The sequence below is a fragment of the Auxenochlorella protothecoides genome (assembly GCF_000733215.1).
Source record: "Auxenochlorella protothecoides strain 0710 unplaced genomic scaffold scaffold54, whole genome shotgun sequence".
NCBI lineage: Eukaryota > Viridiplantae > Chlorophyta > Trebouxiophyceae > Chlorellales > Chlorellaceae > Auxenochlorella > Auxenochlorella protothecoides.
In genome coordinates this window covers 273,595-294,042 of record NW_011934258.1, presented here as the reverse complement: position 1 = coordinate 294,042, position 20,448 = coordinate 273,595, and the positions used below count along the sequence as shown (strand labels likewise).

The window sequence follows — 20,448 nt, the reverse complement described above, 5'->3', positions numbered from 1 at the left end:
GGGGGCCGGGGGGGGGGAGGGGTCATGCATGCTCTGGGCTGGGGACAGGTTCTGAGGAACACACAGCCATGCCGTCACCATTCCCCTCTCCCATCCCAGGCCTCACATCGGTGGCCAGGGCATCACGGAAATCCTTCAGCTTGGGGCCGTGCTTGCCCTTGAGCTCCTTGGCAATGTCGACTCCCCTGGTTGGGTGCAAGAGTGGGAGAAGGGGTGGGTGAGGGCACGACACTGAACGTCGCAGCAGCGAGCTGGCTCATGTCGAGATGCGTCAGGAGCGCCTCGCTCCTGGAACTCCATCAGGTGTGAGTGTGTAACACAGACAGCTGCATGCCAGGTCACTCATGTGCACTCCAGCCCTGATTGCTGCACGCAACATCCGCTGCCTCATGTGGACATCTCTGCCTTCATACTTCTCATCCCTTTCTCCCCCTCCAACCTCCCCCCTCCTTCTCCTCCCGCCCCCCCGCCCCCCCCCCTCCCTTCCCTTCTCCGCCCTCCACCCCCTTCCCTTCTCCGCCTCCCCCCCCCCCCCCCCTCCCTCCCTCTCTTCAGCACCTATTGACGAAGGCCGCGACCTTGGCGAAGTCGGACTCCACGAAGCCGCGGCTGGTGAGGGCCGGGGTGCCCATGCGCAGGCCCCCCGGGACCATGGCCGACACGTCCCCCGGCACCGTGTTCTTGTTGGCCGCGATGTGCGCCAGCTCCAGCACGCGCTCGACGCGCGACCCGTCCACGCCGCGGGGGCGCAGGTCGGCCAGCACCAGGTGGTTCTCGGTCCCTCCCGACACCAGGTTGACCCCGGCGTCCAGCAGCCCCTTGGCCAGGGCCTGGCAGTTGGCCAGCACCTGCTCCTGGTAGGCGCGGAACTCGGGCCCCGCCGCCTGCTTCAGCGCCACCGCCAGCCCCGAGATGGTGTGGTTGTGCGGCCCGCCCTGGAGCCCCGGGAACACCGAGAAGTTGATGGGGCCCTCCAGGTCGTACTTGATGTCGTTCCCCTTCTTGTCCTGCCCCTTCACGCCCTTGCGGTAGAAGATCATGGCCCCGCGCGGCCCGCGCAGGCTCTTGTGGGTGGTGGTGGTCACCACGTCGGCGTAGTCGAAGGGCGAGGGCACCACGCCCGCCGCCACCAGGCCCGAGATGTGGGCCATGTCGGCCAGCAGGATGGACTTGTGGCGGTCCGCGATCTGGCGCATGCGCGGGTAGTCATAGTGGCGCGTGTAGGCCGAGGCCCCCGCCACGATCAGCTTGGGCCTGGCGCGCATCAGGTTGGGAGGAGGGTGTGGGCAGCATGGGGACCACATGCCGTGGCATGCTGCATCACACCATACACACTCCAGACTCGCAAGCCGAGCGCGCAAGGGCCTGGCACGACTGCGCATGGGCGTCGGGCACGGGGGCTGCCATGCGACGACACCAGCACCCACAACCTGTGCCGCACCTGTACAGCTCGGCTGTGCGCTCCAGGGCGTCGTAGTCGATGAGCCCCGTCTCCTCGCTCAGACGGTAGGGCATGGTCTGCAGGCAAAGGGGCCAAGGGAGGAAAGCATGGGGCGCTGGTCCATCTCCCACGACCAGCAGTCACCCTGGCGGAGGCGTCCTGCAACAGCCCAGGCGGGAGGTGCATGGCTCCCAGGCCTCGCCCCAGCACACATCTCCGGCACCCCACCGCCGCCCCGCACAGCACACCTCGAAGAAGATGGAAACCGCCGAGATCTTCTTGGTGTCGGTCTGGTAGCCATGCGACAGGTGACCGCCTGTGGCATCATGGTGGGGGTTGGTTGTGCTGTTGGCATCCACTGCCACGGGCAGCATGGACAAGAAACATGGCCTGCAGGAGGGCATGCTTGCAGATTCCCTGTGAGACATGACCCTCCCAGCATACTGACAAGGAACGTTGACCGATCCCAGTGGCCCGTCTCTCACCATGGGGGAGGTCCAGAGACAGGATGCGGTCGTGTGGCTTCAGCAGCGCCGTGTACACCTGCGTGAAGGTTGAGAATGCACGACGTCAGCCAGAGGAAGAGTCTTGGTGAGTGCAAGGGCCGGTGCATGCGGCGGCTCGGCCCACACTGGACCCATGCCTGCCGGCCCAGGCCCAGCACAGTGCCTGCCCTCCCAGCCACTGAACAGGAACCTGCCTGGAAATTGGCTGGCGAGCCCGACAGGGACTGCACGTTCACGCCCCACTCCGCGGGGTCAAGGCGGAAGGCGGCCAGGGCACGCTTCTGCGATAGGGTTGGAGGCATGAGCGTGATGGAAGGGGGGGTCATGCTGCAGCAGACTGCTGTGGGTCAGAGACTGGGAAGCCCTCACCCTCACCGGGTCAGCCCATCTCCAGCCCATCTGCCCAGAAGAGCTAGATCAGGGCAAAAGAGACACCACACCTGCTGCCCCAGCACTCAGTTACGCACATGAAGATACCCACCAACCCTATCATCCCCTCGCACCTGGCACAGGGACTCAGCCTGGTCAATGAACTCGTTGCCGCCGTAGTAGCGCGCGCCGGGGTAGCCCTCACTGTACTTGTTGGTCATGATGGACCCCACAGCATCCATCACCGACTTGGACACAAAGTTCTCAGAGGGGATGAGCTCCAGACCCTGATGTGCAAGGATGAATGGAGAGGTTGGAGTGAAGATGCGTCAGACTTGGCGTGGAGGTACACAAGCAGTCTAGTCGCATGCAGACCCCAGATCCCTTCCCTGGGTGAATTTGCAATGATTTAGGCAACGGCCGTATCAGCATGGGGCCTGGAGAACCCCTTGCTACCCTTCTAGAGCCCACCTTCCACTGCCGGTTCTTCTCATGCTCAATGATGTCATAGAGCTCAGGGTCGACCTCCGACAGGGGGGCGTTCAGCACCTTGGGCCACTGCAAGGCGGCGGGGGAGAACTGAGTGGGGGCGGTGCCTCTGGAAGGCTGTGGGGAGGCTGGATGGCAGATCTCATGGCAATCCCATACCCACCGATCCATAAGGCTCACAGTGGCACCGGCGTGCTCGGGGTCCTTAGCGAATCGCTCATAGTCAGCTTGGTTGCTGATGCTCGCCTACAGGAGATTGGCAGTGAAAATGGGCTCAGGAGGGGGTCAGTGAGCTGACATGCTGACGGGTGCCGCTTACGGGTCCCTCCGGACACCCAGCCCGGCTCACCTGAGCCCGACAAGCCCAAGAGGGACCAACCTGCAGTAATTTGAGAGAATTAGGGTCATTAGGCACCATAATCAATCGCCATCACACCCGAACATCCCAACATCTTCCCATCGGAGTGCTCACCAGGGACCGGGACGCGCCCACCCCGCGGCGAAGGAGGGCCAGGCTCATGATGTGGCTTTATTTAATGGTGTAATCCACAGTCTTGAGCAAAAGATGCCCCTGTGGAGGTTTCCAACGCGTCTGGGTCCTGTGACACCCTGTGTTGCCTGTGAGGTGCCGGGTGCGCTCGCGGATCGCGGGACCCGATCGTGGCATCCTCACGCGTGGGTGGGACCTCAGTGGGCCTCCTGGGGGGGAGCTGGCCCTCCTGGCTCGAGCTCGAGCACTTCTGCCTTGCTCCAAGTCGAGCTCGCGCTTTGGTATTTACATTGTGGAGTAAACTTTCCGAATCATCACCCAGAATGCTGGCATGGGGTGTTCTGGGGCCAGCACGCTCCGCGCACACGCACGGTGCATATTGACAAACCACCCTCGCCTTTAATTGATAGAACACCAACCCGGTCACAACCCAGCCCGTGAGAAAGGGAAATACCCTGTGTCTGGTCCACTCCAGCAGCGGCACGCGTGCCTTCGCGCACCCACCAGGTCAGCAGTGGGATATGCTCAGCTCAGGAATCGCCGCCTGTCCCTGCTGGTCGACGCCCTCGCCGCATGGCCCAATCACACCTTCTTCCTCGCTTCCCTGCGAGCTCACAGGGGCGTGGCGAGGGCAATGCTGGGCAGGCTAGAGTTCAATGCCTTGGCAGCCTTCACCCTGGCAATAACCGCATTGATAGGTGGGCGGGCTGAAAATGACATCTGGCCCCTCACCCGAGCAAGAGCACGCGCGGGGTGCACAGACTGTGGTCAGTGCCTGCCGAACCAGCGTTGACGAGCATCCCCCTGCGTCTCGTCTGAGGACCCCATTCACCCTCCTGCAACTGTGCAGGTGCCTACCTGCCCGTGCTGCTTTCCTCCCGCGACAAGCAAAGAGGCGGTTCTGGGCGCAGCCTGGGCTATGTCCTGGGCAACATGCTCAGCGCGGGGGGTGAGCCGTGGAGGCTTGACGAGCAGCCGAAGGGGGAGGGGGGCGTTTGCAGGTGTTGCTGACTGAGTGCCTGCAGTGCAATGAACCATGGAGCGTGCCGTGGCTTCCACCCCCTCATCCACCATGCACCCCCCCTGCTCCAACTCCTCACACACTCACATCTCGTTCCCGGACGCGATCCTGCCCCCCACCCCTTCCCACCCCCCGTCCCGCAGTCATGGTGAGTGCCGGCTTCTGCCACCTCCTGGGCGACGCGCTGGAGCAGATGCCGGCCATGGACTTCCCCCTGGCCCCCTTCCTCTGCGGCGTCGGCTTCCTTCTCACCCTCCTCTGCGACGCGGCCGTGGTGCACGCCTCCTCCGGCCCGGTCCCCGGCTGCCATGGCGCCGGGCTGGTCGGCGGGGCGGCGGCCCGGAGCGATGGCGATCTGGGGCTGGACCCGGAGGCGCAGGTGGACCCCGCGCGGCGGCGACGGCAGCAGCGGCAGGGCCCGGCGTCGGAGGGCACGGCGGACGGGGTGCAGCACCCCACACCGCGGGCGCACCCGGCCCTCTCGCAGCGGGGGCCCCACGCCAAGCCGGGCGGCGTGGACACCGGGCCGGCGCCCAAGGATGGCGGGGCGGGCTCGCCACTGCCGGCGTCGCCCGCCGCGCCGCGCCGGCCCCCGGACACCTCCCCCTTCGAGCTGGAGGCGGGGGGCGGGCAGGCGGGGCCGCCGCGCGGCGCAGCCTTCGGCGCCGGCGACGGCGAGCCCGCCGCGCACGAGGCGGCGCCGCTGCTGTCGCACGCGGCCGGCCCCGACGGCGCGGGCTCGTCGGTCCTGCCCGCCGCGCCCAAGCGGCGCGGCGGGCACAGCGTGACCTTTGCGACGGCCATCCTGCTGGGCGTCGCGCTGTGCTTCCACAGCGTGCTGGAGGGCGCGGCCATGGGCGCACAGGCCACCGTCAGCGCCTCCATGCACATCTTCATCGCCGTGGTGTCGCACAAGGGCCTGGCCGCCTACGCGCTGGGCTCCAGCGTGGTCGACTCCGACGTCTCCCCCGCCCGCTTCTGGAGCGTGGTGGGACCCTTCACCCTGGCCTCCCCGCTGGGCATCTTCGTGGGGTATGTGGTGTCGGACCTGGCGGCGGGGACGGGGGCCGCCTCCATTTCCTCCATGGCCGCCGGCACCTTCCTCTACGTCGCCTTCATGGAGGTCATCCCCAAGGAGCTGGACGACAAGGCGCACACCCTCCTGAAGCTGGCTGCGCTGGCGACGGGGTACGGCCTCATGTCCGTGCTCGCCATCTGGGCCTGAGGCGGCAGAGCGTGGGGGGGGCGGGACCGGGGGGAGCGAGGAGGGGGGCGAGCCGCCGCTGGACGAGGCAAGGGGCCGTCGCCGGGAGGGGCTGGAAAGCCGCCCCCCAGTCAGCGGTCCTGAGTCCAGGAGTTGTGATCCGATGGACGACGAGCCTGGTGGCGACAGACACGCTGGCGGCGACCCCAGTGGCGCCCACCCAGGCCGGGCGCCGATGTTCTCAGACAGCGGCAATGCCACGCGGCGACAATTTTCCAACGCACTTGTCATGGCCGCAGGGCTTCACGAAAGGAGGGCACCTGTCTCGTGCCTGGGCCCCCCTCTGCCCAGCCCCCTCCCCTAGAACTGCAGCATTGCACACGAGGCGCTGACATGCACTTGCTCATCGTGGGCCATGTAAACCGAACGTGGCGAAGCGACCAGTCTGCTTGGCAAGGCCAGGCGGAGAGTGGGCTGGCAGGGGTAGAGCACAGAGAAGGAGGAAACGCATGGCATGGGGCGGGGGCCGGCAAGGAGCTGTCCTGGGGGCTGCCTGCCTCGAGTCACGACGGCTTTCACTGAGAACCGCTCCAGGGTCGGAGCTTACTGCGCTGGGTCTCCGTGCGACCAGGAGGGCAGCACTGCCGCCTGGCCAAATGCCGTGCCTGCGTCGGATGGTGGAGGAGCTCGGCTGCATGTCCACAATCACCATTGCTAGTATGGATGGCAATAAAAATCAGGGGTGGCAGTGTTTCCCCATCCCCAAACAATGAAGTCCCCCGCCGCGCATGCATGCCGGGTGCCCTTCCCCTGTCCAGCTGCCCAGCACCACCTGTCGGGGAGGTGACGCTGAAGAGGGTCGCGCCCTCGATGCGGAAGCGTGCGCCCCTGAACCCCACCCGATCGCCGCTGTAGTTCTCGACATACCCCTTCTCCAGCGCCCGCGCCAGCGCAGCCTGCCTCTCCGACTGGATCTGGAGTGGTGTTTCCGTGGAGGGAGGTGCTCGGGTGCATGCAGGGAGCGAGTGTTGTAGGGTGAGTGTGTAGGTCGAGGGGCGGGCCACCTTCCCGTCACGCAGTGGCCTGAGTGCTCGCAGCTTTGCAGCTGCACTCATCATAGGGGCCTCCAGACGGTCCCTGAAAGTCCTTCAACGAAGCCTCAGACCGCCAAACCACCCTGGCCAAAAGTTACCTCGCCGTCTGGCGCTGCGGAGCGGGTGGAGGGCACCCCCTGGAGGCCCTCCCAGTCTGTCTCGAAAAGCTCCAGCGCTGCGGCATTGCCATACACAAAGAGGGGCTCGGCCCCTCGCCTGCAGTAGTCGGGAGGGAAGTGATCTAGCCGCGATTTCCATAGCCTTGCACAGTCGCAGGGCCATGTACTGAGTCCACCCGTTGAAATTTGCAGAAGATCACAGGCAACCCCTCCTGCCTAGCAGTACCCTGGAAGCCTCACGTGTCGTGGCACAGTAGCGCAAAGGGAGCATACCACAGCCACTCTGCTGTTGCGGGGGTGTCTATTCCGTCAGGGACCAGCGATCTGTGGGTGGGAGGGAGGACAGGTTGTGTGAGCTGGAATTTCAGTGTGTCCTTGATTGGTTCTATGTAGCGCTAAGTGCCACAAGAGAGGCCGTGTGGTGTTGTGGAAACTGTTCACCGGCCTGCACGCTCATGTATCCGGTACAAGCACCCCAACCTCAACACATGCATCCCCCCAGAGCATGGCAGGTCCAGAGGGTACTCCCACCAATTCTAACGCACTTCTTCAGCAGGCGCTTGTAGCTCTCCGCCATTAAGAGGGAGTGTGCCACCACAGAAGCCTGCTTGTAGGGGGGGGTACTGCTCCTATACAAGTGGGCCTTGGACCTGGCGCGCTGGCTTGCAGTGAGTGGCCTGGAACCGGATGGACGTGTTGAGGGTGGTGCACCTGTCTCAAGGGGGTTGAAGGTTGGACGGAGTTCCTTCATCACTTGCGTATAATTCCCAACCCGATGGCTCTGATGTGTTAAGCGCATTTACGAGGGGGCATCTCAAGCTGGAATTCGAGCCACGTACACCCTTATTCCTACCATGCTGGGCATGTACGTTGAGTGAGGACATCGCCAACGTCCGCAGCTTGGAGATATTCGAGACGGCACCTTCACTTCGTGAGCGAAGCATGCACCGATCATGCAAACTCTGCGCCCATCAATTCGGGCCAGGGGCAAGAAATCGTGTGCTTAAGCGTCAGATTAAGTGTGCAGAGCCTGGTTGTGCTGTATGCCTTTCGTGCAGATTGGCGCGACGTTCTGACACGTGGAGGAGGGTCGCAAAGACAGCTTACAGGCCCCTGAGGGAATGCTCAAAACAACTTGCGCTCCGGCAGACAGCACAGCTTCATGCCGTCCGCCAAATGACAGCCGTTCAATCATCGCTGGTTGAGCAGGCTCTTTACTTGGGGATGGTTCAAGGGATTGTACATCCTCTTGGTCTCCTCAACTAGCTGCCGAGCTTCGGACAGGGCAGCCAGTGACACCTGTGGGAAGGTGGATCATCCGATGAAGGCTGCAGTATCTTGCAGGTACCCAAACCCCTCATTACCCCACCCAGAGAGCTTCTGGCATCTTCCTCGCACCTCTGCACTCTCCCTCGCTTTGACTCGGGCTGCTTCCGCCTGGTCCACTCGATCATGCGCATCTTTCACTCCTTGGCTTGCCTCGCTGGCCTCCGATTCACAGACTGACAGACCCGTACGAGCCCTGTCCAGTGCAGTTTGGGCCTCTATCACCTTTGCTTCCCACTTGGCGCGTCCCTGCATTGATGAGGCCAGAACACGTGTGCGAGTTGAAGACATTCTCAGACCGGCATTGTCGGTGCTGAGATTCCTGTAAGCGAAACTTTTGCGGGCACATTAGATCCTCAACATGAAACCCTTGCCTGTTGCAACTCCTTCACTTTGGTCTGCAGCTCCTCCATCAATGCCATGTCCTTCATTATTTGCGCCTCAGCCCGCGACAGTTCTGATTGGTACGTCTTGTACTGACTCTCGATAGCTCCTGCGTCCACGCTGGCTTCATACATATCGTAGCCTACCTGTGGTTGCGATGGAGGCTTTGAAACAATCAATGGAGCATTGTGGCTATTCTATAGAGGGTGTACCCACTGCCTAGCCGGGATGCATTGCACGCGATCCCCCACCCCACCCCACCCCCTCACCTTGCCATAGTATGTGGCCCCAACCAAGCCCAGACCGGCGCCCAGTTTCCTCAATAGCGATGCCATGCCTGCGGCCCGGATGTGCGCTCAGCGGGTGAGCAGGGTTTACCACCTTCCTACTCCTGCGCACAGCGTGTATCGGTGAGAGCAAGAGTCTATAGCATAAGGTTTTGGATAACACGATCGCAGTGATTGCTTCGACAATCTGGTATACTCTGCAGTGTGTGCCGGGCATCACGAGTGATTCACGCTCTCGTGTGTAGTCCTGAGGAAAGGGAGGGACCCATCTTCCCCGGTGTTCAGCATAAGATCCAGAGCCACCTGTATGACATGTTCCTGACATCCCAGAAACACTCTTAGGACACAATCGGTACGATGTGCGCCATGCAGGCGATGAGCGTGCCACGGACCGGGTGTTTCGCCACGGCCCGGCCCGCCCCCAGGCGGTGTGCGAAACCGGCAGCAGCGAACAGGTGCGCATGTGCGCCTGGCATCGCGCTAATCCCAAAATACCAGGCATCATCATGGAGATTTTCATCAACTTATGTTCGCCCCCCTGGCATGCCGGGCCATGGCTCGATTTCCCCACGACACCGATCTATCCTGTGCCCTCCTCACACCCTGTAGCGGCAGCAGGGAGCGCCTGTGGACGCCACCGGCCGACTCCCGCATCACCTCGCACCGCTCCATACCCATCGTGGCCAGTCAGGGCCCCGAGCCGCCCAACCCGCTGGTGGTGGAGAGGTTCCAGCAAGTCATCTCCCAGCTCTTCCAGCAGGTTGGTGTTCAGGGGCCTCTGGGGGCATCCGCCGCTCTACCTCCTGCCTTGGCCGGATGATGCGTAGCCCTTCCCTGCCACGCTCGCATCGTGCCTCCTTCATGCATGATGTTTTTACCGCATCCCACCCAACCCCCCCCAATCTCAGCGTATTGTGAGGCTGGGCGGCGCGGTGGACGATGACATGGCCAACCTGGTGGTGGCCCAGCTCCTGTATCTGGACAGCGTGGACCCCAACCACGATGTCACCCTTTACGTAAACTCTCCCGGCGGCTCCGTCACCGCGGGCATGGCGGTGTTCGACACCATGCGACATGTCCGCCCCGACGTCTCCACGGTCTGCGTGGGCCTGGCCGCCTCCATGGGCGCCTTCCTGTTGGCCGCCGGCCAGACGGGGAAGCGCTACTCCCTCCCAAACTCCCGCATCATGATTCATCAGCCCCTGGGAGGGGCCCAGGGGCAGGCAGCCGACATTGAGATCCAGGTGAGTGGTTGCGGGTGTGTGGATGGGGGCGGGGAAGACCAGCGGGTGGCAGGTGACTGTGCTGAGGGAGACGGAGGGCGGGGTGCTGCCTCGTGCCGCGCAGGGCACGCTTCGTGGTGGTGGACGCAAGAACCTGTATGATGTTGGATTGTGTTTACCCATTCGTTCACATCCTCAACCCCCTTCCCCCTCAGGCCAATGAGATCCTGCACCACAAGCTGACGCTCAATGGGTACCTGGCGGAATTCACGGGGCAGAGCATGGAGACCATCACCGCTGACACGGATCGCGATTTCTTTATGGGCGCGCAGGAGGCCGTGGAGTATGGTCTGGTGGATGCCGTTGTTAATCGGCAGGTCCTGGCCCTCGGCTGACCTGAGGGTGTGAGGCCGCCCTCCAGGGTGCTCGATGACATGAGCGAGTGGAGTGCGGAGGCTGCGGCCCTGCGCCTGGACCAGAGATTCTCTGTGCGGAGGGCATGGCATGCCCACTGTCCTGCAGGCAGGACTGGCACTGTATCAGTAACAATCTTTGCCAGCACAAGAAGCACGTCATGTGGGATATGTGACGAGTATGCTCCTGGGATGCCCAGGGAGGGAGGCGTCCTGCATCAGGTACAAGGCAAGGCCGGAGGCACAAGCAGCAGATCTGCTCAGGTGCAAGGCATTATGACAGGCAAGCTATCCATGAAGAGCGCGTCAGAGACCGATGTTCAGTCCGCCGCCGACAGAGATGCCGATGAGCTGCAGGAGCCCGCGGCCTGAGATCCCCTCCACCAGCAGCAGTGCAAAAAACCCGATCTGTCGCGGTAAATGGAGGGTTGGGCCCATGGTGAATAAGTTTCCTTTGCAATCAAACATCTGGACCGAGCAGTAAAGCATAGCAACCAAGGGAAGTCCAAACCTCACAGACACATCCGAAGGAACATATCATCAACTCACTCCGCATGACACTCAGCAACGTACCATGGCTGCTCGGCTGTTCAGGCGCTCAGCGTAGTCCACCCACCCGAACTTGGGGGGAGGCAAGGTCGGGAGCACCTTGGGCTGTGCAACACCCTGACATGGTGGGGCGGTTGCATTGATGAAACGGGCATTGCCTATGCAAGCACCTCATGATGCAGGTCAGACCAGATGGAAAGTTCCATGCAATGTACTCGGCAGTCGTATTTTCTCAAACCGGCCAAAGCTCACCTTTGGGAGTTGGGGCTGGTACTCCCCACCCTCGGCAAATACTCTCACTCCGGCACGTCCCTGCCTCTGTGTCCTGCATGAAGCATGGGATGGATCAGTGTCAACAGGTCGCGGCGTAATCAAGACCACATGCATCAAAAGTCTTCTTCGCACCTCGATACTGCTGCAGCTCTGCTCCCGAGTTTTGGCTGGAGAGGGCACTGCAGGGAGGGTGCCACGGTCCTGGATCCTAATGCTTGCATCCTGGCTTGCGTCCCTTGTCACAGCACGTCAAGTTCGAAATTCTGCACAGAACAGGGGTATCAAGTGTTCGTTACCGTCCTCCGACACACATGCGCGGCGCCTGTTCGCCCACTCAACCATGAGGGGCCAGGAGCTGGACAGCGTATCATGGAGCCCCAAGGAAGAAAGTGCGGGAAACCTCCACGCAATTCTCTATCAATTTTTCGGGAGCAGAGCGCCAGGTGTCGGTAACGCCTCTCGCCCGTCGGAAGGCATCGATACCGCTGCCCGTAAAACATCTGGCAAGAACCAGGGAGTGGTGTGCCGTGTCTCATGCCGCGCTGAATTCACCTGGTGCAGCTCAGCCCCGGCTGTGCTGTCGGTTTGACGCCCCGCCGGATGCAGCGCCAGAGATCGCGCTGAGCCGATGGGGCTCCTGAGCTGGTGGAAGGCAAGCAATCAGAAGCCATCTGCCGTGCGAGATACGAGGTGCGCGCAGGGCGCGGGGTTGAGGAGGGGGTGGAGTAGAGGAGGGGGCATGGGGATTTTGAAGTGGGGACACACCTCACCCCAGCGATCACCCACGCTCCTCCGCCCCATCTACAAGCCCACCCTGTGCACTTTAACCTGCTCCAGGACCGAGAAAACCTCTGCAGCGCGCCCCAACCCCAAGCAGAAGCAGGCTGCGCGCTTGTTGAAGCCTGCTCGAGGCATCCTCAAGCGACAGCAGTCCCCTGCGGCACGGACCAAGCGTGGCCGACCGTCGGTGCCGGCCACCCGCCCGACAGGCAACGGGTCGCTGAAGCAGGGAGTCAAGCCTCGGAATGGCGCGCCTCCTGCAGGGCAGCGAGCCGGCGGCCGCGGGCGGCGGCGGGCGGGGGCGCCCACCTCCGCCGCGCCCCCCTCGCCTTCGCTGACCCACACCTCGGGCACGAGCGACCACACCGACACTGCCTCTGGATCCAGCGCGCCCCGCAGGGGCCTGGGCCGAGCGCACTCAGGCACGCCAGGCCTGAAACGCAGCCGGAGCCTGTGGAAGACGCGGCCGCTGATCATTGGTGAGGGGTCGAGGAGGTGGCGCTTTGGGGCAGGTGGGAGGGAGATGGCTGGAACGGCCTAGAATCTGCCTCAGCCGAATTGCCGGCACGAACGCACCTGGGCCAAGGGACTGCAATCCTTCATGCTCCCCGGAAGCGGACCACAGAATAAAAACTATCCTCAAACCCCTTCCTTGGCCCCCCCCCACCACACACACAAACACAGACGAGAAGCTGCCTGTGTTTGTGGAGGGCGTCGACTCGCTGGCGCTGCTGGCGTATGACAACGGCGACTTCTACCGCTGGCAGAAGGAGGTCGAGGCGGGGGTGGCCAGTGCGGCCGATGCGGCGCCCTACCCGCTCATCGTCCAGGACTCTGACTTCCGCACGCTGCTGGAGATCCGGCCCGGCGGGGGCAATGGCTGCGAGGAGGCGGGGTCCGGCGCCGGCGCAGCGGGCGCAGCGGCGCCAGGGTGTGGCAGACCCGGCCCCCGCCCGGGGTCCGGCATTGCCGTGCCTCGCGCCACCCTCCTGCCCCCCGCCCTGCAGCCCGACGTCATGCTGCTGGCGGGGGAGGGGCCCCCCATCGTGGAGCACCGCATGGGTGGCGAGGATGCGACCCCGGGCCCGGCCTCCGAGGCGAAGGGGGGACGGGGCGACGGAGGCTCGGGCTCCGCCTCGCCCCCGCCGGCCGCCGCAGCGGCTGCGGCGCTCCCTCCCCAGCTGCAGCGGGACCCGCCCTACACACGCTACGTCCAGGTGGGTGAATTTGTGATGTGTTGAGGCCAGAGCTGTGGACGAGGTGCTCGTCGAGCGGCCGGGGCGCGGGGTTGGCCCGACATGTCTGCATCACTGCCTGGCTGGGGTCTCACCCTCCCCCATTCCAACCATCCCTGCGCAGCCCACGCCTGATGAGCTGGAGCTGGCGATAGAATATGACCTGGATGAGGAGGATGAGGAGTGGCTGGAAGCTCACAATGCCGAGGTGGGGAGGAATGGAGGGGGGGTCCGGCAGGCACTCTACGCGGTACAACGTGGTGCTTATTTGGAGTCCAAGTTGCTGCTGAAAACTGACGAGGCATGGCCTATGAAGGGAGCACGAGCGTATCAGGTGATGGTGCTCGGGTGCATCAGCCTGCTCTTCCATCTGTTGCCCCGCTGCAATCACGGCCGCCTCCACCCATGCGCCCCTCCCCCCCTCATCGATTCCCCCCTGCAGGCCCGGCGCGCACGGAGCCGGGTGGCGCGGCGCACCCTGGCCGGGGAGTGGATGGAACACCTCATTGACCGCATGGAGAAGGAGTACACCGCCGAGCTCCAGGTGCGGGGAGGAGTCACGCCGGTTGAGTCATGCCGGATGAGTCATGCCGGGTGGCGAGGGCCCGCCCCAGCTCGGCATGCGGCCGTCTGCAGAGGCTCGAACCTGCTCGCTCCTCAACCCCCCCTTGTCGCACCGCCCTTGCAGCGTCACCCGGAGCTGTGGACGCTGACCCCCGACCCAGACCGCCCCGATGCGCCGCCCAGCGTGGGCCTGCCGCCTATCGCCCGCATCTTCCCCGTGGAGCGCTGCCTGGCCGTCCCCGGCATCAACCACTACGAGCCGGTCATCCGGCGCGTATACGAGTACTGGCAGCGCAAGCACGAGGCGCGCGGCGCGCCCCTCATCCAGCGCCTCTGGTACGAGCCGCCATGGCACCGCCGCCGCGCAGCCGAGGCGGTGGGCGGCGACGCGGCGGAGGGCGAGGAGGGCGAGGCCGGCGGCGAGGCGGCGGCGCACCCCTTTGCCGAGAGCGGCGCGCCCAGCGCCCTGGCGCGCGTGCGCCGCCGCCGGCTGGACCCCGGCGAGGCGCGCGAGCGCTTCGCGGCCATGCGCCGCGACCTGGAGGCCGCACGCACGCTGGCGGACCGCGTGCGCAAGCGCGAGAAGCTGAAGGGGCTGGAGCTGGAGCTGTTCCGGCGCGAGCACGCCGCGAGGCATGCCGCGGCGGCGGCGGCGTTTGCAGGCGGCGGGGGGGGATTGGCGGCGGGGGGCGGCGCCGGGGGCCGGCGCCGGCGCCGCGACGCGCTCTCCGCGGCGGCCGCGCCGCTCTACGCCCCGGCCACGCTGGCCGCCGCACCGCCTCCGGCGCCGCGGCGCGCGGACGACGCGGCGGCGCACGCTGCGGAGGCCGACTCGCGCGCCGCGCGCCTCGCCGCGCGCCGCTCTGTGCGCCACATGGTGGAGGTCCCGCTCGCCGCGCTGGGCGACGGCCAGGGGACAAAGGGCGAGGCAGGGAGGGGCATGGGCGGGGCGAGGAGGGGGGCGAGTGCGGCGGGGGGCCACGGGGCCAGGCGATCCCAGGAGGCGGCGGATGGCGACGAGCCCTCCTTGTCCCGTCAGACCCCTGTGAGTGGAGCCAGCGATGCCAGCAGCTCCAGGTCCACGGACGCGATCAGCTCCTCTTCGGAAGCAGACAGCCCAGTCCCAGGGCCCGCAGAGGCACAGGAGCCTGGCGCTCGCGCAGACGCTGCCGCTGCCAGACCCCGAGGCGGCCGGTCCGGCGCCGCCTCATCGGCGAGGGGCGGCGGGCGCGGCGCAGGCCGCGGCGGGGCCCGGCCCAGGGAGGCTCCTGCGACGGCACACCGGCCGGTGGGGAATCCCCCAGGGAAGAAAGGGGAAGCCAAGGCAGCCGCCGAGAAGGCGCCCGTGCGTGGCGGCATGTCCGCCAGGGTCGGCAAAGGTGGGTGTGCTGGATCTTGGCAGTGAGGAGGATGGGCGAGGGGGGCTTGCGGCAGAGCGGGGCATTGGCATTAGCACAGCGCAGGTTGGCCGGCCCTGGGCGCAAGGCGGGTGTGGGACTCGCTCCTCATACGTTCCCACTCACGCAAACCTTCTGCCCGCCCTCCACACAGGTGCTGCGCTCTCCAGGAAGAGCAGCCCGGCCGACCAGGCCAAAGACCCCAACAAGCCTCGAGCCCCCTCCCGCTTCACCAGAGCAAAGAGAAGGTGACTGTCCCGCCAGCTGCATCAAAGGCCCGACGATCCAGCGTGCCCGTGCCAGCCAAGGCAAGGAGGGGACGATTGTGACAGACCTGCTGGCCTGCAAGGACCCCACTCCCATGGCGGTGGAGCAAACATGACATGACCTCTCCCTCACCTGACCACACTTGGACAGCATTGCGTAACACATCAAATTGGACAAGACACAGTGCACCAAAGGTCGGGGGCGAATTTGCAGGGAGGGATGCCGGGGGTACAGATCCTCTCTTCAAAACCGAATGACGTGGCGATGCGGGGTTAGTCAGGTATACCCGACTCCCCGGGGCACAAGATGCCTCGTGACCAACCCCTCATTGTGCACTCCTTCCCTGCAATCCACGCGACGATACACTGGGTAACAAACCTGCGAGACCGGAAGCTTTGGGTCGCACCGTGGTCGCAGTCCCAGGCCCACCCAGACCAGTGCTCGCAGCCATGACCACCAACAGAGGGTGAGACCCGGGATCGCCAGACTCCGCTCAACGCATCCACACTGCAATGGGAAGGTCATGTGCATCCGTTGCAAGGCTTGATCACGACTCAGGTCCCACCCGACCCCCCGACCGGCAACCAACACCCCTCGCAGGCACGCCTCGCACCCGTGGCACGATCTGGAGATCGGCGAGCAGGCCCCCGACCTCTTGCACGCCGGTATGGACGCAGCATGAAGATTGGAGTGCCGAGCAGCCCGGGAGTGAAGGGTCGCGGCCGTGCACAAACCTCCTTGTTATGCACCCTGCAGTTCCCTCCCCATCTCACGGTGCCCCTGTCCCCATCCCCCCCCCCCCCTCGCTCACAGTCATCGAGATCCCGCGCGGGTCCAAGGTCAAGTACGAGCTGGACAAGGTCTCCGGCCTGCTTTACGTGGATCGTGTGCTCTACTCCTCCGTCGTCTACCCCCACAACTACGGCTTCATCCCCCAGACCTACTGCGCGGACAACGACCCCCTGGACATCCTGGTGCTGATGCAGGAGCCGGTCGTGCCCTTCTCCTTCCTGCGCGCCAGGCCCATCGGTGTCATGCAGATGGTGGACCAGGGGGAGCAGGACGACAAGATCATCGCCGTGCACGCCGGTGAGAGGGAACAAGGAGGAAGGGGGCGGCGTGGGTAGTTCGTCCGCCGCTGCTGCCGGCTGGAGCGCCCCATCGCCAGCCCGGCGTCCAGGAGGCAGAGCACTCTCCCGCAGCAGCACCTGCTCTGCGGCTCCTGTTCCCCGGCACACACGTTGTTACCCCAGCCTCGCTCTGCACCCTTCCACCACACAGACGACCCAGAGTTCAAGGACTATACCGACATCAAGGAGCTGCCCACGCACCGCCTGGCCGAGATCCGCCGCTTCTTTGAGGACTACAAGAAGAACGAGAACAAGATCGTGGTGGTGGACGAGTTTCTGGGACGCGAAGACGCTCTGAGGATCATCCGCGAGTCCCAGGTGCGGCGTGGAGCGCCTGGGTGGAGGGCGTGAAATGCGCCGTGTGGTGCAGGGCATGCCTCGCTCGGGATTGCGAGCCCTGGATCCCCGGCCTCACCCTCATTCACAATGCCTCGCTGCAGGACCTCTACAAGGACCTCTTTGTGCCCAAGCGGTCTCGCTGAGGAGCACGAGCGTGCAGTGGGCCACCTGGACGTGGAGGTCTTGCCGCTTCCCTCGGGCAGGAGCGTGTCTGAATACCGATGCGCACCTCACCATCACCACAACCCCCACCCAACCCTGTACCTCACGTGTGTGCCCCGCCTTTGGTGATCTACCCCTTTTGTCAGGCACGAACATCACAGGCAAAGACGGGAGAGGGTACCTCCCTCGCGATGTTGCCCTGATTCCAGGAGGGGAGCAGCAGCCGCCGCTTCAGCATCCGGCTGCCGGCTCACCACGCAGGCCACGAGAGCTTGAGCTCGGCCACGGCCGCCAGCACCTCGTCCGGTAGGCGGGAGAGGCTGGGCGGCCAGTCCTCCACGGGCGGGGCAACGACGGCGGCGTGCGCCCGCTCCCGCGGGGCCAGCTGAGCATGCAGGATCAGGGGCGGCGGCCCTGTCACGCCGCGCGCCCGCGCCGGGAGCGGGACGCCGTGGCGCAGCGTCGCCTCGCCGCACGCCGCGGCCAAGCTTTCTTCGGCGCCGGCGGCGGGCGCGGGCGGGCCCGCGCCCGCGCCTTCCTCTGTCCCGCGGGTCAACTCTTCCAGGGAGCACACGCGGCGCAGCCCCCAGGCCTCTGCAAACCCGCGCAGGCGGTCGGAGTCCGGAACCACCACGCTGCGCTGCCTTGCCCCGGGAGGCCCAGGCGGCTTGCCGCTGCCGGGGGCACGGGCATGCACCCCCGCGGGCAGCGCGCACAGCGCGCCGACGTGCGGGTCGAGGGCGCTGCACATCTCCGCAGCCGTGACGGGCACCTGTGTGGGTGTTGGTGACGGGGACGAGGAGGGCTTTCGTCGCCGGCTCATGGGGCTCGGCGCATCGCCGGCACATGCCGGACGAGCACTCTCAGCCTCGCAACCCCATCCAGAGCGATAGATGGTCGACACGGCGCCGGGCGCCAGGGTCGCGCACCTTCAGGTTCGCGACCTGCAGCAGCTCCCGCGTCCTGCGCGTGGCCGCCGCGGCGCTGCCCTTCACCCCGGCGGTGGCCGCCTGCTTTCTTCTTGGCCGCGCCGCCGCCGCCGCCTGGAGCACCTGGAGGTGGATGGGCAGCTCCACCGGCACGTCCCGCACCAGGGCGCCTGCACGCAGCGATTGGGAGCAGGAGCGCTGTTTCTTTCTTTCCTTCTTGAGTAAGAGGGGGTGGGTTCGAGGTGGCCACGGAATGCACAGACCAAGGGTCTGTCGGCCTGTTTAGGCGAGAGATCCCAGCCCGCAAAATTGCCATCCACCGCACACACGGTGCACCCCGCCGCCGCCCCTCACCCTTCATGGCCGGCACGGGCGCGTCCAGCGTCCTGGCCTCAGCCCTTCTTCCCTCTTCGGGCCACCCGGCGGGCCAGAGGACGGCCGGGCGTGCCTCGCCACCCTTTCCTTCCCCCGCCGTCGGGTCCATTCGACCGAGGACGAGGTCGGCGAGCGGGGTGAGGCAGGCCAGGAGCGCGCCGCCGCCCGCCAGCCCCTCCCCGCTCCTCCAGTCCGCCTCGAGCAGCGCGTGACCCAGCAGCGCCCGCTCCGCGCCAGGCGGCCCGCCGTCGCGGGTGGCTTGGCGGTGCCAGCGGTGGGAGGGGCGGTCGCCCAGGGCCGCCGCCACGGCGCCGCCCAGCCCCGCCGCCGCGCGCGCCGCGCGCGCCAGCGCGGCGGCTGACCCCGGCTGCGCCAGCGTCGCCGGCGGCTGCACCGCCGCAAAGGACTCGAGCGCCACCGGGCGCCAGGTCAGCACGCGGTCCCCGGGGTCAAAGGCGGCGCCGGGGAGGGCGGCGTGCAGGCCCGCACGCCCCGTCGCCAGTGCGCGCCCCGCTCCCTCCTCCTCAAAGGCGGCGCGCCAGGCGGCGATGGACCCGGCGCGCGCCGCCGAGCCGTGGAGGGCGGGGCCCTGCGTTCCTCCTTTCCAGAAGGCCAGTGAGGTGGGCACCTCGCGCTGGGAGGGCAGCGGCCAGGCGGCCACCGGCGTGCCGGGCCGGCGCAGGTCGAAGAGCAGGATCTCCGGGCCGGTGGTGGAAAGGGCGGCCAGGTGCTCCAGGGGGGGGACCCCCTCGGCGGGCGCGCCAGGGACCGCCAGCAGCTGGGGGCCCGCCAGGGCGCAGATCACCCGGCCCCTGGCGCAGGCCCAAAGCGGGGGCGAGGCCGGGTGGGGGCCTGGGTCCGGGCCCCGCTCCCGCAGGTCCCGCAGCTGCAGGCTGGAGAGCACGGCCAGGAGGGCGGTGCGCGGGTGGGCCGTCGGCCTGCAGGCCAGCACGCCGCGCGAGCCGCGCGGCAGGGGCCGCCCGGGGTCCAGCAGGGCACCCACCCCGCTCGCCAGCAGCCGCACCCCCGCGGGTCCCGCCTCCAGCTCTGCGAGGGACGCGTCGGCGGACATGAGGAAAGCGCGGCCTGCGAAGTGGGCGCTCCAGGCCACGTCCGCGCTCTCCGTGGGCAGGGGAACGGGGCCCAGAGCCTGCAGCGCCAGCATTCCCCCTTCGCCGGGGTGCTCCCGGATCTTCAGGCAGGTGACCCCGTGCAGCGTGCGGGCTGCGAGGAGGGGCAGGGCGCCGGGGTCTTGGGGCGTCCCCCACCCCGCGCACAGGCGGCTGCTCAGGGTCAGTTGCAGGATGGTGCCGGGCAGCTGGACGCTGACGGGGCGGTGCTCCAGCACGACCTGGGAGATGAAATGGAGGGAGAGAGGTGAGGTGAAGACCCTTACATGCATCAGGTGTGGGCTCTCAGGCCCCTAGGATCCTCAATCATGAGGGACCCCGCACGATCATCAAGCAGCACACCTCCGCAGCAGCAGTGCCGAGCGCCACCGCCAGCGGCAGCACGGACATCCTGACGGTGTTCCGGCCCGCTGCGCCGGCGGAGCACAGCACCACGCTCTGATCGATGCAGCAGGCGGCCAGGCAGTCGCTGGGTCTGGTCCATGCCCGGCTGCCGGCCAGGATGGTTACCGGGTCTGCCAGGGAGCGCAGCTGGGAGTGCGGCAGCCAGGTCTCGGGATGGTGGCGCCTCATGTACTGCGGCGCCAGCGCAGCAGATGTAAAATCCAGATCCGTGCTGGGAAGGAGCTGGGGCGCCAGCGCCACGCAGGTGGTCTCGACGTGCCCGAGCATCGTGGCTGAGCAGGGCACGGCGCGGGAGGCCGCAGCCTACCGCGGCACCGTTCTAGTCAGGCATCGGAACTCCCTGTGACTAGGGCACGGCTGCAGAGGCGCGGCAGGGTGGCCCATCCTTTCATCAGTGACAGCGTGTGCCCGTTCGCTTCATGCGATCGCGCAGCATATCCAGCACGCATGCAGATCTGCTCAGGGTCGGGTTCGCATGGGGCATGCAGCACTCTCCTGGGCGCCATTCGATGCTGATCAGCCAATGCATGGTGTATAAAAATCTGAA

The 20,448-nt window shown here is 66.0% G+C and overlaps 6 protein-coding genes across 6 annotated transcripts in view; 3 read left to right on the top strand and 3 right to left on the bottom strand.

Annotated features, from left to right (window-relative positions):
- The window catches only part of F751_4739 (Serine hydroxymethyltransferase, mitochondrial), a gene marked incomplete at both ends in the record, with an annotated part of 4,249 nt that extends 924 nt beyond the window's left edge, over nucleotides 1-3,325 (bottom strand). The window contains 9 exons of the mRNA XM_011400840.1: nucleotides 63-185; nucleotides 559-1,254; nucleotides 1,442-1,518; nucleotides 1,690-1,757; nucleotides 1,927-1,984; nucleotides 2,127-2,228; nucleotides 2,451-2,603; nucleotides 2,788-3,051; nucleotides 3,278-3,325. Coding sequence (XP_011399142.1) covers nucleotides 63-185; nucleotides 559-1,254; nucleotides 1,442-1,518; nucleotides 1,690-1,757; nucleotides 1,927-1,984; nucleotides 2,127-2,228; nucleotides 2,451-2,603; nucleotides 2,788-3,051; nucleotides 3,278-3,325 — 1,589 coding nt within the window. The remainder of the gene's footprint in view (nucleotides 1-62; nucleotides 186-558; nucleotides 1,255-1,441; nucleotides 1,519-1,689; nucleotides 1,758-1,926; nucleotides 1,985-2,126; nucleotides 2,229-2,450; nucleotides 2,604-2,787; nucleotides 3,052-3,277) is intronic.
- Nucleotides 3,326-3,929: 604 nt separating this feature from the next.
- On the top strand, nucleotides 3,930-5,541 carry F751_4738 (Zinc transporter ZIP1; the record flags this gene model as incomplete). Its single annotated transcript, XM_011400839.1, has 3 exons — nucleotides 3,930-3,993; nucleotides 4,146-4,244; nucleotides 4,460-5,541. 3 exons carry the CDS (start codon nucleotides 3,930-3,932, stop codon nucleotides 5,539-5,541), a joined length of 1,245 nt encoding a protein of 414 aa, XP_011399141.1.
- A 582-nt stretch (nucleotides 5,542-6,123) lies between these two features.
- Nucleotides 6,124-7,310, bottom strand: F751_4737 (hypothetical protein; the record flags this gene model as incomplete). Its single annotated transcript, XM_011400838.1, has 5 exons — nucleotides 6,124-6,185; nucleotides 6,353-6,494; nucleotides 6,713-6,830; nucleotides 6,974-7,057; nucleotides 7,279-7,310. The coding sequence occupies 5 exons, from the start codon at nucleotides 7,308-7,310 to the stop codon at nucleotides 6,124-6,126; spliced, it is 438 nt and encodes a 145-aa protein (XP_011399140.1).
- A 1,973-nt stretch (nucleotides 7,311-9,283) lies between these two features.
- Nucleotides 9,284-10,348, top strand: F751_4736 (ATP-dependent Clp protease proteolytic subunit 5, chloroplastic; the record flags this gene model as incomplete). Its single annotated transcript, XM_011400837.1, has 3 exons — nucleotides 9,284-9,490; nucleotides 9,639-9,974; nucleotides 10,169-10,348. The coding sequence occupies 3 exons, from the start codon at nucleotides 9,284-9,286 to the stop codon at nucleotides 10,346-10,348; spliced, it is 723 nt and encodes a 240-aa protein (XP_011399139.1).
- Nucleotides 10,349-11,816: 1,468 nt separating this feature from the next.
- Nucleotides 11,817-17,043, top strand: F751_4735 (Soluble inorganic pyrophosphatase 2; the record flags this gene model as incomplete). Its single annotated transcript, XM_011400836.1, has 13 exons — nucleotides 11,817-11,878; nucleotides 12,026-12,447; nucleotides 12,653-13,185; nucleotides 13,328-13,411; nucleotides 13,646-13,747; nucleotides 13,892-14,143; nucleotides 14,904-14,961; nucleotides 15,072-15,146; nucleotides 15,319-15,412; nucleotides 16,032-16,096; nucleotides 16,245-16,520; nucleotides 16,713-16,879; nucleotides 17,002-17,043. The coding sequence occupies 13 exons, from the start codon at nucleotides 11,817-11,819 to the stop codon at nucleotides 17,041-17,043; spliced, it is 2,232 nt and encodes a 743-aa protein (XP_011399138.1).
- A 269-nt stretch (nucleotides 17,044-17,312) lies between these two features.
- Nucleotides 17,313-20,168, bottom strand: F751_4734 (hypothetical protein; the record flags this gene model as incomplete). Its single annotated transcript, XM_011400835.1, has 6 exons — nucleotides 17,313-17,834; nucleotides 18,115-18,161; nucleotides 18,346-18,592; nucleotides 18,785-19,252; nucleotides 19,370-19,717; nucleotides 19,839-20,168. 6 exons carry the CDS (start codon nucleotides 20,166-20,168, stop codon nucleotides 17,313-17,315), a joined length of 1,962 nt encoding a protein of 653 aa, XP_011399137.1.
- Nucleotides 20,169-20,448: the final 280 nt, after the last annotated feature.